The sequence below is a fragment of the Ovis canadensis genome, chromosome 9 (assembly GCF_042477335.2).
Source record: "Ovis canadensis isolate MfBH-ARS-UI-01 breed Bighorn chromosome 9, ARS-UI_OviCan_v2, whole genome shotgun sequence".
NCBI classification, from domain to species: Eukaryota; Metazoa; Chordata; class Mammalia; order Artiodactyla; family Bovidae; genus Ovis; species Ovis canadensis.
The window spans coordinates 54,613,888-54,630,077 of NC_091253.1; the positions used below are offsets into that span (position 1 = coordinate 54,613,888).

The window sequence follows — 16,190 nt, forward strand, 5'->3', positions numbered from 1 at the left end:
AACTCATGTCCATTGAGTTGGTGATGCCATCCAACCATCTCATCCTCTGTCGTCCCCTTCTCCTGCCTTCAATCTTTCCCAGAATCAGGGTCTTTCCCAATGAGTCAGTTCTTTGCATCAGGTGGCCAAAGTATTGGAGCTTCAGCTTCAGCATTAGTCCTTCCAATGAATATTCAGGACTGATCTCCTTTAGGATGGACTGGTTGGATCTCCTTGCTGTCCAAGGGACTCTCAAGAGTCTTCTCCAACACCACAGTTCAAAAGCATCAATTCTTCAGTGTTCAGCTTTCTTTATAGTCCAACTCTCACATCCATACATGACTACTGGAAAAGCCATAGCTTTGACTAGATGGACCTTTGTTGGCAAACTGCTGTCTCTGCTTTTTAGTATGATATCTAGGTTGGTCATAGCTTTTTTCCAAGGAGCAAGTGTCCTTTAATTTCATGGCTGCAGTCACCATCTACAGTGATTTTGGAGCCCAAGAAAATAAAGTCACTGTTTCTATTGTTTCCCTATCTATTTGCCATGAAGTAATGGGACTGGATGCCATGACCTTAGTGTTTTGAATGTTGAGTTTTAAGCCACCTTTTTCGCTCTCTTCTTTCACTTTCACCAAAAGGCTTTTTAGTTCCTCTTCACTTTCTGCCATAAGAGTGGTGTCATCTGCATATCTGAGGTTATTGATACTTCTCCTGGCAATCTTGATTCCAGCTTGTGCTTCATCCAGCACAGCATGTCACATGGTGTACTCTGTATATAAGTTAAATAAGCAGGGTGACAATATACAGCCTTGACGTACTCCTTTCCCAATTTGGTGGCTCAGAGGATAAAATATCTGCCCACCATGTGGGAGACCCAGGTTCGATCCCTGGGTCAGGAGGACCCCCTGGAGAAGGAAATGGCAACCCACTCCAGTATTCTTGCCTGGAGAATCCCATGGACACTGGTGCCTGGCAGGCTATAGTCCCTAAGGTCGCAAAGAGTCGGGTATGAATGAAGCGACTTAGCACATAGCACACAGAACATATTAGAATCACCATTAACAGAGGTGGCTGGAATCTCAAGGGTCTAGTTTGATCAGCTAGTTGACATTTAATCCATCACTCTTCACTCAGAATTATCCAACTCTTGTCTGTACATCTCTGAGGATGTAAATTCACTTGCACTCCTATTGTGTGTTCCATGCCTCTGGAACATTCGATGTGGAATAGTCTCTCCCTGAGCTTACCTGGAGGGCAGACTCAGCACCTGCTCATAGCCCCAAACAGCAGACCCAGTTCCGCAAAGCCTTAGTAAGTGAAGTAGATGGTGCTGAATTTGGACAATGGTGGTGGTTATGGAATACATACTGAAGACAATTTACATACTTCACAGCAAAATTTAATTAAAATTCTCATTAGATAACTTGGCGTTCCAAACCCCTTTCTAGATATCCTAGCAACATTGCCTCTCTTTTCTTTCCCTCTCCTTGCCCCAGTCCTTTGAAGTTTCCTATGTCTTGATAGCAGTGCAACCCAGGTTCTCAGCTAGAACAGATCTCTAAAAACTAAAGCCCTTCAGCTGCAGAAATTCTCAGAAAGCCACCCAGTGACCTTCTCTTGAACTTTCACAGCCATTGGCTGAGAACAGCCACTAAGTGGCAGTTTCCCTTTTCATCTCAGATGATCTGTCAAAATATTTGCTCCGTCAAAACATACCCCTCTTATTTTGATAGAATGAGGGGTTGTTGGGAGGAGAAGGGCATATGTGGAGAGGTGCATATGTGATTGGGCTCCTACAAAACGTGGTTTTCTCCATATGACATGTAATTTACAATATTAGGTAATGGAGTCTGCTAGATATGTTTTAGTAAGTGCCTAATTTCATCCTAAATGATAATTAAAATTCTTTAACAGTTTAACAGTTTTATTGAGCTATAATTACATCCCATAAAATCCACTTTTTAAGTATACAGTTAAATGAATTTTAGTATATTCATGATCATTACCACTATCTAATTAAACATTTTCATCATCTCCCCCCCAAAACCCTTACCCATTACAGTCACTACCCCCTCTCTGTCACTCTTGGCAACCAATTATCTACTCTCTGTCTGTGGGTTTGTCTATTCTGGACATTTATATATATATAAATGGAATCATACAATATTTGTTGTTTTGTAACTAGTTTATTTCATGTAGCATTCATGTATGAGTTATTTTATGGATGTGTGTTTTCATTTCTCATGGGTATATACCTAGGAGCAGAATTGCTAGGTCATATGGCTACTCTGTGTTTAACTTTTGAGAAACTATTAAAACGTTTTTTCCAAAGTGGCCACATCATTTACATTCCCACCATCAAGTACTGAGCGTTCCAGTTTTATCCTCACTAATACTTGCTATGCTTATTTTTTTATTATAGCCATCTTAAAAAAAATGAAGTATATTTGCTTAACAATGTTGTATTAGTTTCTGGTATACAACAACGTGAATGTATGAGTACATATATACTGCAAGGCAGCCATATGTATACATATATTCCTTCCTTCTTGAGCCTCCCTCCCATACCCCCATCCCACCCCTCTAGGTTATCACAGAGCACCAAGCTGAGCTCCCTGCGCTGTATAGCAGCTTCCCACTAGTTATCTGTTTCACACATAGTAGTGACTGACACTGTATGACAAACTCTAGGTCCATCCACATCACTACAAATCACTCAATTTCATCCTTTTTATGGCTGAATAATATTCTATCACACACACACACACACATATATATATATATTAGTTCAGTTCAGTCGCTCAGCCGTGTCCAACTCTTTGTGACCCCATGAATCGCAGCATGCCAGCCCTCCCTGTCCATCACCAACTCCTGGAGTTCACCCAAACTCATGTCCATTGAGTTGGTGATGCCATTCAGCCATCTCATCCTCTGTCATCCCCTTCTTCTTCTGCCCCCAATCCCTCCCAGCATCAGAGTCTTTTCCAATGAGTCAACTCTTCACATGAGGTGGCCAAAGTATTGCAGTTTCAGCCTCAGCATCAGTCCTTCCAGTGAACACCCAGGACTGATCTCCTTTAGGATGGACTGGTTGGATCTCCTTGCAGCCCAAGGGACTCTCAAGAATTTTCTCCAACACCATAGTTCAAAAGCATCAATTCTTTGGCACTCAGCTTTCTTCACAGTCCAATTCTCACATCCATACATGACTACTGGAAATACCATAACCTTGACTAGACGGACCTTGGTTGGCAAAGTAATGTCTCTGCTTTTGAATATGCTGTCTAGGTTGGTCATAACTTTCCTTCCAAGGAGTAAGCATCTTTTAATTTCACGGCTGCAATCACCATCTGCAGTGATTTTGGAGCCCAAAAAAATAAAGTCTGACACTGTTTCCACTGATTCCCCAACTATTTGCCATGAAGTGATAGGACCAGATGCCATGATCTTTGTTTTCTGAATGTTGAGCTTTAAGCCAACTTTTTCACTCTCCTCTTTCACTTTCATCAAGAGGCGTTTTAGTGCCTCTTCACTTTCTGCCATAAGGGTGGTGTCATCTGCATATCTAAGGTTATTGATATTTCTCCTGGCAATCTTGATTCCAGCTTGTGCTTCTTCCAGCCCAGCATTTCTCATGATATACTCTTCATAGAAGTTAAATAAGCAGGGTGACAATATACAGCCTTGACATACTCCTTTTCCTATTTGGAACCAGTCTGTTGTCCCATGTCCAGTTCTAACTGTTGCTTCCTAACCTGCATATAGGTTTCTCAAGAGGCAGGTCAGGTGGTCTGGTATTCCCATCTCTTTTAGAATTTTCCACATACACTTGCATATTTATATGAAAAATCTTCTTTATCCATTGACCTGTTGATTGGGTACATGTGTCTTTTCGAACTATGATATTTTCAAGGTAAATGCCCAGAAATGGGATTTCTGGGTCATATGATAGTTCTGTTTTTAGCTTTCTAAGGAACCTCTGTACTGTTCTCCATGGGTGCTAAGTCGCTTCAGTTGTGTCCAACTCTTTGTGACCGCATGGACTGTAGCCTGCCAAGCTCCTCTGCCCATGGGATTCTCTAGGCAAGAATACTGGAGTGGGTTGCCATTCCCTTCTCCACTGTTCTCCATAGTGGCTGTATCAATTTACATTCCCACCAACAGTACATGAAGATTCCCTTTTCTCCACACCCTCTCCAGCATTTATTATTTGTAGATTTTTTGATGATGGCCATTGTGATTGGTGTGAGGTGATACCTCATTGTAGTTTTATTTTGCATTTCTCTACTGATTAGTGATGTTGAGCATATATTCATGTGTTTGTTGGCTACCTGTATGTCTTTTCTGGAGAAGTATCTGTTTAGGTCTGCTACCCATTTTTTGATTGTTTTTTTTTTTTTTTTTGGTGTTTTGATATTAAGCTGCAAGAGCTGCTTGTATATTTTGGAGATTAATCTTTTTTCAGTTGCTTCATTTTAAAATATTTTCTCCCATTTTGAGGGTTGTTTAGCCATTTTAATGGGTCCTCATGGCTAATGATGTTGAGCATTTCTTTATGTGCTTATTCCAATTTGTATATCTTCTTTGGAGAAATGTCTGTTCAGATCATTTGTGTGTTTAAAATTGGGTCATCTTTTTATTGTTGACTTGTAAGAGTTCTTTTAATATTCTGAGTTCCTAATCAGATATGATTTGCAAACATGTTCTCCCATCTGTAGGTTGTCCTAATAGTAATTTACGTTTAGGCAACACTTGAATTATTCACAGATTAAAGCTTAGTATGGGATTCATCCAAACCCTTTGGTTTTCTCCTGGATTTATTGCAATTTGAAAAATTATGTACTCACAGTATTCTCTAAAAAAGAGTGCATAGAGGAAGGAAAAAACAACGACACAATGTCTAAGAGAGTGTATGTGCTCAATTAACTTTGGCAAATCAATGAATGAAATTTATTCTTGGTTCCTACACGTCTCTGCCTTGTTAAGTCCCTCTGCTGGACTTTCAGAAGAGTGATATTCATTTTATAGCCTGAAAGCCCCTGGGGTGGGGGGGCTCTAAAGTATTCGAAGTGAAAGTATTAGTCACTCAGTCATGCCTGACTCTTTGCCACACATGGACTCCTCTGTGCACGAAATTCTCCAGGCTAGAATACTGGAATGCGTAGCCATTCCCTTCTCCAGAGGATCTTCCTGATCCAGGGATTGAACCTGGCTCTCCTGTATTGCAGGATTTTTTTTACCATTTGAGCCACCAGGGAAGCCCAAGTATTGGACAGGTATACCTATTTCCATGTATATGCTCTAAGCTGTCTTTTCCACATTGTATTCAGACTGTTATATGCATGTCTACAGATTTTTTTCATGATAAAACCACAGTTTCATGTTCTCCTCTTTAAGTCTGAGACTCAGTAATTTGAGAGAAAGAAATACTGGTTTTTGTCAGTTCAGTGCTGACTCGATAGTGTTTTCACCGGTCCTGGGCTTTTCTATATCAATAATATTACAGATATATATTTGGAGGTTCACTTAGGGATTTGATTTCATGTACTGCGATGCCCTTGATCTACGAGTGGTTCCCTCAGTGAAGGAGATGGATCAGATGCCGTGAGGGAGAAAGCTGCAGCTGCCTGCGGTTCAGATCAGCTGAATCCACTCGGGAGACCTTGGTGGGGAGGAAGGCCCAGCCACATCTGCATTCCTGCGTCACCTACAAAGGTCCATCAGGGTCATTTTGCCACTGACATTTGACAAAATCCCCTGCACATTGTGAGTGCCAACTCATGGAAAGTACCAGAATGATTCAAACATGGGGAGAATCAAAGGAATTCCAGCTGGGACTGTAGTTTGGAACAAAGAAATCAGAGAAGGTACATGGCTGAAGGAAGCAGGCTGGAGAAAGAAGGAAGCACAGGGAAGCGAGCCGCTTCTTTGTAACTGGATATAAACAAGAGTCTAGCTTTACCCTGCAGAGCTGGCTCGCCTGCTAGTGTGACTTGACTCAGTTACTATCCTGGATGCTCACTCAGGTGATGGTGGGCATCTATGACATATCTATGGATGCGGGCACCTGGCAGCTACTGAAACAGCACATGTAGTTGTGAGCTTGCAAAAAGTTCCCATCTTAGAGATGGAAAAAAGGGAATTTTTAAAAGTTAGTGATCTCAGGGAGTTAATATGAACAAGTTTGCTTTCTCAGTCCTGGTTGAAGGAAGAAAAAATTTAAATAGCCATCAATAGTTATCACTTTATAGTATTTTTAAAAAGATTTTTTTTTGGGTGTCTTTATTGAATTTGTTACAATATTGCTTCTGTTTTATGTCTGTTTTTTGGCTGTGAGGCATATGGGTATTAGCTCCCTGACCAGGGATTGAACACATATTGGAAGGCAAAGTCTTAAGCACTGGATTACCAGAGAAGTCCCCACTGTATAGTATTTATGTAATACTTTTCTTTCTCTCATAAGTGCAAATACTTTAAAGCTTATCTCATGGCTCATCACCACAACACTCCCCTGAAGGAAAGAGGTAGTTTTACAAACAACTTACCTGAGGCTCAGAGGTGAACTGAGTGTTCTGGAAGGTGGGGAAGAATGGTTGGGTCACTGAGGTGTAGACCCCTGTTTGAAGCTAGGACCGAATCATCATTAAACGTATATTAAGTCCTTTAATTCCTTTAAGAACCTAATGAGGTGGGTATTATTATTATTACTTATTTGGTAGATTGGAGAAAATCACCCAAATCAGTCTGCTAACGATAGTAGAATGAAACCGTGAAAGTGAAGTGCAAGTGTTGAGTCGCTCAGTCTTTCGACTCTTTGCAACCCCATGGGCTGTAGCCGCCAGGCTCCTCTGTCCGTGGGATTTCCCAGGCAAGAATACTGGAGTGGGTAGCCATTCCCTTCTCCAGGGGATCTTCCTGATCCAGGGATCAAACTCGGGTCTCCTCCATTGCAGGCAGATGCTTTACCGTCTGAGCCACTAGGGAAGCCATCTATCTGTGATATTCTAAACCATATTCTTTCTGCTTTGCCGTATTCTGGTTTGCCAGTTCTAATGGATTAAAGAACGTTCTGTGGAAGGAGTCTCAAGCACACCCAGTTATCCTGCCTGCTGCTGGTGGGGATGGAAGGAGTGGCATCTGGTACCGAACCAAAGCCTCACAGAAGGAAAGACTGCGATGAGTTTCATTTCTAAGAGACTCTCGTGAGACATACTATTGCACAACGCTCTGGTCTGTATTTGGAAGGACTCTTTGAAAGGGTAGCTCTTTACAACTCCATGTGGCTTACACTTGTTTCCCTCCCCGCTGTTGCCAACTAGGATACCTAGCAAAGTAAACCAGAATATGTCGCTTGCCCCCAAATATGCCTCTTTGATATAAACATTAATTTGAGTCCAAGGCAATTGAGCAGCAGCAAATGCAGGAGAAGTTCTGTTCACCTTCCGCTTTTCTGCCTAAAGACAGGATATAAATTCTCCTACTGAAGACAGGCCTTTAGCCCAGAGACAGCACCAGAGGAATCTGCAAACAAGCCTTCCTGCTTGAGTTTCTTCTCATATAATTATTTCCCACAGTTGGCAGCCCTTGGAAACTTAAAACTGTTTTCCTTTGTCCTATTGTTTCTCTACAAGTTTATTGCTCTTCTTTGAAGACTCTGTATAAGTTGGTGTTCTAAGTTGCCACTTGGAGTTACTTTTCATGAACTTTCTCCCATGTATCCTGTGCAGAGCCCATTAATAAACTGTTTTGCTTGTTAATCTGTTTTTCTGTTTAAGAGCCCCAGCTGAAAACCCAAGATGGGATGAGGTCAAGTTTTGCCTCTTCTACGCTAGCTGTGGCTAATTTTCTGTTTCTCTCTTTTGCTATTTGCCTGCTTCTTTATTTTGCCACAAGAGTTTTCCTTTCTTAAAATGACATCCTCTCGTTATTTAAAAGGTTACTGTCACGAAACATGGAATGTATTGGAAATATATTCACAAGATGAATGCCTAATCAGTGTATGATTGGCAGGTTGGTAGATTCTAGACAAGGATTTGGCAGCTGTGATCACCATAGACAGATGAAGACAGGGTCAGCATTACTCTCAGTGAAAGGACAAATTACGTTGACTGGATTTATACCACAAACCACATTTCCTGTTTTAGTTTCTGAATGACAAATATTTCTTAGTTTTCTGCTTTTATGTCTGTGTTTAGATTTTCAATTTTTAGGATGAGGTTGCCAGATTTGAATCCTTTATGAAAATGCTTTCATTTTCTTTTGTGAATTACAGCTACAGTGCCTAACATAGGAGGTTTCCACATACACACAGACATCAGTGTTACATCGGAGCCCTAATGGGCTCATCATTTTTGAGAGTGAACACGATGGATACCTCTGAATCCGGATCCCAATTAGTCCCCAACATACCGCACCATTTTACCCTCCAGTTTCGATTGGCATCCACTCCACGGCAGCGAAACCTTGAGTTCCTTGACCTTGTTTTTCTCCAAAATCGATCCTAGATGTAATTAAAAGAAAAGAGGTGCTGAATTAACAGTTAAGAGGTTATCCCCATGCATTTTAGTAGTTCTTCAGTGAATGAATCACAGCAGTGAAGGGTGGGGGATTTCCTCCAAGAATAAACAAATCCATGGAGTGAGAAGAGGACAAGATGAGCATTGGACACCCAGGTTCATGGTCCAATTCCTGCCACAGACTTCTCTCTTAGTTTCTCTTGGCCTCATTTCTTCACAGGCAAAATTGAATAAGCTGGACTAGACAAGTGATTTTTCATAATTTATTTGGAAAGAGACATCTTTTTTTAAACATGAAATCATATGCAAAAGACAAACATATATAAACAAAATCAGAAGGTTGATGCTGTGCTGGGGAAGGGAGTGGAAATCTTTCATAGCTCTGGAAGTACTAGGCTGGCTGCCCACCAAGCATCCTTCCTGCTTTAGGACAATTTTCCGTGTTTTTTTCAGTTGGATAGGCAAAGTGACTTACATTGGTCCAGCTAAAATGGTATCCATCGACGTTAAACACAGGCATGATATAGAAATACAGATGATTCAATGTTTTTCTCATGGTTGGGTCACTCCTATATGTTAGAAGAGCCTAAAAGACAGAGGTGACATGTTTCTTACAAATCAATCCCAAATAAAGATTTCAAAAAATAATATGAGAAATATTTTCTATCTATGGGAAATACTAAACATATTGAGTTGAAAAGTAACAAGCTAATATGAGCTATAATTTGACATCACATGTTCTTTCTTGAGACTTCTGTCTGAAACTATTTCTGATAACATTTTAGCAAGGGTGCAAAAGAGATTAATCAGGCAGCCTCTTATAATATTTCAGATCTGGCTAAAGTTTAGGATGATTAAGAAAGCAGCAATTTATATATGATCAGTTCTTTTTAAGACTCCTTTCAGTTGTGGACAAAACAATTACCTGAATATTTTTATATTCTTACATAATACATCACAACACAGGATAGTTATATGTGCCACTTAATTGTTTATGTGTAATGAGTAGCAGACTCAAGTTTTGGAACTTACTGCATGGACACTCTGTTCTTTCCTGACTTTTCTACAAAGAGTTTAACAATTATTTATTGTGTCACCTTTATCATGGTTCCTTTGAAATCTTGCTTCTGTGTGACTGATGACAGGCTTGAAGATTCTGTAGTATTTGGCCTCAAATAGAAAAGCATTAAATATGCTAAATCAAGTTAAGAATACAAATATTTTGAAATACCATTCCTATGGAACGGACTTTTAAAATAAGTCCTTTTTGATGCATGTTTTTCTATTTATAAAGTACCTTAGACAAACATTTAGAATATTTGTAACAATGGCTGCCTTTGGGGAGGGGGCCTAGGGGACAATGTATGGGAAAAATTACCACTTCTCACTTTTATATCCATTTGGATTGTTAGAATTTTATCATATTAAAATAATTCAAAATCAAATAATTCTTAAATTATATCTTGCTTTGGAAAATTTAAATACTTAAAAGTTTCAATTTTCCTTTACATCCAGGTATGTAGAATTTCTGAACCAATCATATGTAGCATTCTGTATTTATACAGTGAGAATTCTGTTAATAGAGAGTAGCAATCCAATAATGCAATCTTATGAGAAAGTATCACTATATTAGAAATAATACTGAAAATACAGGAGTATATTCAAGAACATAAGAAATGAGTTAAATACTATTTTATTAAATATAATTTAAATACTTATAAATTAATACAAGTTGATAAACATTGTTAATACAATTCTCTTTTGTTCTCCTTGAAGACTCAATAATTTGCTGGCCAAATAACTTCGGTAGAACTTTCATATGTGCTTGAATTTCTATTAACAGTCCAATATCTCAAACTAGAGAAAAGTTCCTGGTATGTGATCAATTGTACATACCCTGGAATTTTGTTTTCCTCTAATAAAAGGAGGTCCGCCAAAGCTTAGAGGAAGTCTGCTGGTGGGATGGCAGAGACAGAGTCATATGATTAGCTAACTTTTCTCCCTTAACGTTAGAGGGTTGTGGTTTTCCATGCCACTCTAGAGAGGAAGAAGAGATGAAAAGAATGTGGAGCAGCAAGGGAGGAATGAAGGGACAGGAAAAGTTGTAATTTCTCTCCTTCCTCTCATAACACTGGGATCCATGGCTTGTTTGTCTCAGTCCAAACTAGGGAAGTCTCACCTCTTCCAAGCACAGAAAATGTCCTACATGTCAGCACATTGCTGCTGCTGCTGCTAAGTCACTTCAGTCGTGCCCGACTCTGTGCGACCCCATAGACGGCAGCCCACCAGGTTCCCCGGTCCCTGGGATTCTCCAGGCAAGAACACTGGAGTGGGTTGCCATTTCCTTCTTCAATGCATGAAAGGGAAAAGTGAAAGTGAAGTGGCTCAGTCGTGTCTGACTCTAGCGACCCCGTGGACCGCAGCCCACCAGGCTCCTCTGTCCATGGGATTTTCCAGGCAAGAGTACTGCAGTGGGTTGTCATTTCCTTCTCCAGCACACTAAACACTAGATTATGCTGGAGACTTGCATGTGGGCCTTCTCATTTTATTCTGCCTTCTCTTCCTCCAATGCAAGTGACTACCATGCTTTTGTATTGGAGAAAATACTACTAACTTCCTTTTAAAAGAATCACAATTTATTTTAGGCAAATAGAAAAAATACAAAGAAATTACATCCATTACATCTTGTATTTATCAAATCTTTTGAAGAGAAAATCAAGACATTATAGGTGAAACTAGAGCTCCCCCTTTTTTTAAAATCACTCTTAGGTCCCATTTTCCTCCCCTCCTTTAATAAGTATCCTCAATTTGCCATTATCATTTCCGTGTATGATTTTCTAATCTAGTACATACATGTGGATTCATGAACAATATATAATATGTGTATGCTTTGAAATTTCATGCAAATGAGATAATGATATGCCAATCTTTAGTTTGCTTTTCTCTCCAATATTATATTTTGACACTTATTAAGTTGATGATTTATTCATTTTAAACTATTATATGGAATTCCATTATAGGCAAATGCACACTCTATCTATCCCTTATTTTGCTGATGAATGGTTATGTTGTTTCTGATATTTCAGTGTTACAAGATTGGCAGTGAACATTCCTGAACATTTTTCCTAGACATGTGTCAAAGTTTCTTTATGATATAAATCTAGGAATAACTTTCTGGGTCATGGATTTCTGTGCCTTGCACTTCACTAAATGTTGCCATTTTCTGTCTAAATCAGCAAATATTTTCATTATCAGTAATGAGAATTCCTATTTCTCTACAACTTGCCAACCCTTGGTTTTGTTAAGCTTTCAATGAAAAAAAGTTAATGGGTATGAAAATATGTTTTGTTGTTTACTTCATATTTCCCTGATTACAATTTATATTGAACAGCATTTATATAATGATAGGCCATTCTAGGAATTGCTCACTCATATTATTGCCTATTTTTTCTATTAAGCTCTCATTCTTATATTCTGAATATTAATCTTCATTTGGTTATGTGTGTCATGATCATCTTCCTTTCTTGCGGCTTATTGCTTATGTTCATGTCCTTGTTGTATGTAAGTTTTCAATTTTATTACCCTTAAATACATATGTGTTACTTAAGAACCTATCTCTGTTTTAAGATTATAAAGCTATTACCTTGTATTTTCTCCAAATATCTATTTAAAGTTTCTTTTTAAAGACCTTAAAACTGCTAGAAATGATTTTTTACATGATGTTCAGTTGAGATTTATTCATTAATGTTTCTATTAGGGAAGGCCAATGGCTCTCCTGTACTCACTTGGATGAGTTGTCTTTCCCCCAGTAAGTTAGTATGTCACCTCTGTTGAGTATCAAGTTTTCTTTCAAGGGAAGAATTGTTCTAGCATTTTGGTTTATATCTATTCACCAAAACCACATCATGGTTTACCTAGACTCTGCTGAGTCTCATTGAATGTCTCCCACATTCAGTTCCATTTCAAAATTATCTTGGCTATTATTGACTCTTCTCCATTTATGTTAATTTTGAAACTGAGGTTCAGTACATGACAAATGTTCTGTTCTATATTAGGTTGTTCTTTTTTGCCATTAATTGATATTGAATTTTAACAAATAATCTTTCTTCATATAGTAACATAATCATGTTGTTATGGTCAGTTTCAATAAGTAACTTTCTAACATTGTCATCCCTCTATTTCTGGGATAAGCCCACTAGGTTATGATATACACTGATATTATGTTGGCTGGATTTAGGTTGCTAATATTTACATCTGTATTTTTGAGTGAGATAGACATAGTTTTGGTATGAGAGTTATTACTCTATTATTTGGGGAGTAAACCATCTAGGCCTACAGCAGAAAGGAATTAAATACAAAATAAAGATATAGAAGGGAAGATGTATCTTTAATTTGTTTCATTGGTTTCTGCTCTTTATTCTTCCTTTCTTTCATTGACTCTTTTTCTAATTTCTTAAGAGTTGAAAGCTTAGCTCGTTAACTTGGGCATCTTTATTCTTTTCTAATATATTTATTTAAAATTATAAATTCCTCTTCAGCAGTACATTAGCTACATTTTATATGTTTTGGTATATAATAGTTTTGCTTCCATTCAGTTGTAAATATTGAAAAATTTCCTTGATTTCTTTAAATTATGAGTTATTTGTAAATGTCTGTATATTTTAAATCATGTAAATTAACCATCTTTTTTATGTGAGCTTTTTAAAAGTCATATTTTTATAAATAATTTCTAACAGCTGCATTGTAGCCAGAGGAGATGATCTATATGATCTTTGGTATCTCTCGACCTTGCTTTCGGCCTAGTATTTAGTCAGTTTTTGCAAATGTTTCAATGGTGCTTGAAAACAATATGCATTCTCTAGTCACTGGATGTGTGTTCTATATGTGTTTATTAGATTACACTTATTAATTACACTGTTTTTGTCAGCTATATTCTTACTAAAATTTTTGCCTGTCTGCTGTCTTAATCACTGAATTGTGCTTAAAAACTCAATTATTTTATTTTTTAGATTAATTTTTATCAGAGTATACAATACTATATTAGGCTCTACTGTACAGCAAAATGGACCAGCCATACGTATACATAAATCCTGTCCCTTTGGGAGTTGGTGATGGACAGGAAGGCCGGGCGTGCTGCAATTCATGGGGTTGCAAAGAGTCGGACACCACTGAGCGACTGAACTGAACTGTCCCTTTGGACTTCCTTCCCATTCAGGTCACTTCAGTACATTAACTAGAGTTCCCTGTGCTGTACAACATGTTCTCATTAGTTATCTTTTTATACGTAGTATCAATAGTGTATATGTGTCAATCCCAGTCTGCCCATTCCTCCCCCTACCTTTCCCTTGGTAGCCATACATTTGGTCTCTCCATCTGTCTTTATTTCTACTTTGCAAATGGGATTGATCATTTATACCATTTTTCTAGATTCCATAGATATGTGTTAATATACAATATTTGTTTTTCTCTTTCTGACTTCTCTCTTCATGACACTCTCTAGGTCTATCCATGTCTCTACAAATGACCAATTATGTTCCTTTTTATGGCTGAGTAATATTCCATAGTGTATATGTACTACATCTCCTTTATCCATTCCTCTGTTGATGGACATTTATGTTGCTTCCTATTTATGTTATGTCCTAGTAATCATAAGTAATGTTGCAGTGAACATGAGGGCTCGTGTATCTTCTTGAATTACGGTTTTCTTTGAATATATGCCCAGGAGTGGGATTGCTGGGTCAAATGGTAGTTCTATGTTTATTTTTTGGGGAAAACTTCATATTGTTTTCCATAATGGCTGTATCAATTCATACTCCCACCAACACTTTTCCCCACACCCTCTCCTGCGTTTATTGTTTGTAGATTTTTTTATTTTGGCCATTCTGACCAGTGTGAGGTGATATCTCATTGCAGTTTTGATTTGCATTTCTCTGATAATTAGTGATGTTGAGAATCTTTTCGTGTGTTTGTTGACCATATCTATGTCTTTGGAGAAGTGTATATCTAGATATTCTGCCCATCTTTCATTTGGGTTGGTTTTTTTAATATTCAGTTGCATGAACTGCTTGTATATTTATGAGATTAATCCTTTGTCATTTGCTTTGTTTGCAAATATTTTCTCCCATTCTGAGGCTTGTATTTTCAGCTAGTTTATGATTTCCTTTGCCGTGCAAAAGCTTTTAGGTTTAATTAGGTCCCATTCGTTAATTTTTGCTTTTATTACTCTAAGAGGTGGGTCAAAAAAGATCTTGCTGTGATTTATGTCAAAAAGTGTTCTGCCTATGTTTTCCTCTATGGGGTTTATAGCATCTGGCCTTACATTCCGGGCTTTAATCCATCTTGAATTTATTTCTGTGTATGGTATTAGGGAGGCATTTCATGTGGCTCAGTGATAAAGACTTTGCCTGCCAAGTAGGAGACATGCATTTGATCTTTGCGCTGGGAAGATCCGCTGGAGAAGGAAATGGCAACCCACTCCAGCATTCTTGCCTGGGAAATCCCATGGACAGAGGAACATGGCACGCTACAGTCCATGGGGTCACAGAGAGTCAGACAGTACCGAGGGACCAAAACAGTAAAGAACATGGTGGTAGGGAATGTTCTGATTTCATTCTTTTACATGTAGCTTTCTAGTTTTCCCAGCACCACTTATTGAAGTCATTGTGTTTTCTCCCTTGTATATTTCTTGCCTCCTTTGTCATAGATTAGGTGGCTACAGGTGTGTGTTTATCTCTGGGCTTTCTATCATGTTGTATTGATCTATATTTCTATTTTTGTGCCAGTACTATACTCTCTTGATTACTGCAGCTTTGTAGTATAGTCTGAAGTCAGGGAGCCTGATTTCTCCAGCTCCATTTGTCTTAAGACTCGTTTGGCTATTTGGAGACTTCTGTGTTTCCATATAAATTGTAATTTTTTTGGTTTTAGTTCTGTGAAAAATGCCATTGGTTGTTTGATAGGGATTGCATTGAATCTGTAGATAGCTTTGGGTAGTGGTCATTTTCATAATATTCTTCCACTCCAAGAACATGGTATATTTCTCCATCAGTTCATGTCATCTTTGATTTCTTTCATCAGTGTCTTATGTGTTTTCTATGTACAGGTCTTTTGCCTCCTTCAGTTCAGTTCAGTTCAGTCGCTCAGCCGTGTCCGACTCTTTGCGACTCCATGAATCGCAGCATGCCAGGCCTCCCTGTCCATCACCAACTCCCAGAGTTCACTCAGACTCGCGTCCATCGAGTCAATGATGCCATCCAGCCATCTCATCCTCTGTCATCCCCTTCTCCTCCTTTTCCCAGTCCCTCCCAGCATCAGTCTTTTCCAATGAGTCAGCTCTTCACATGAGGTGGCCAAAGTACTGGAGTTTCAGCTTTAGCATAGGTAGGTTTATTCCTAGGTATTTTATTCTTTATTCCTAGGTATTTTATTCTTTTTGTTGCAATGGTAAATGGGATTATTTCCTGAATTTCTCTTTCTGATCTTTCATTGTTAGTGTATAGGAATGCAAGATATTTCTGTATATTAATTTTGTATCCTGAGACTATACTAAATTCATTCATTAGCCCTAGTAGTTTGCTGATGGCATCATTAGGAGTTCCTGTGTATAATATCATGCTATCTGCAAAGATAACTTCTTCTTTCCAATTTGGATTTCTATTATTTATTTTTTCTTTCCTTGTCATGTCTAGAACT

At 38.4% G+C, this 16,190-nt stretch overlaps 1 protein-coding gene across 1 annotated transcript in view; it reads right to left on the reverse strand.

Moving 5' to 3' along the window:
• CPA6 (carboxypeptidase A6) overlaps window positions 1-16,190 on the reverse strand; it is a 312,714-nt gene that overhangs the window by 38,402 nt on the left and 258,122 nt on the right. The window contains exons 7-8 of the mRNA XM_069600201.1: window positions 8,974-9,084; window positions 8,392-8,482 (exon numbers count right to left, since the gene is read on the reverse strand). Coding sequence (XP_069456302.1) covers window positions 8,392-8,482; window positions 8,974-9,084 — 202 coding nt within the window. The remainder of the gene's footprint in view (window positions 1-8,391; window positions 8,483-8,973; window positions 9,085-16,190) is intronic.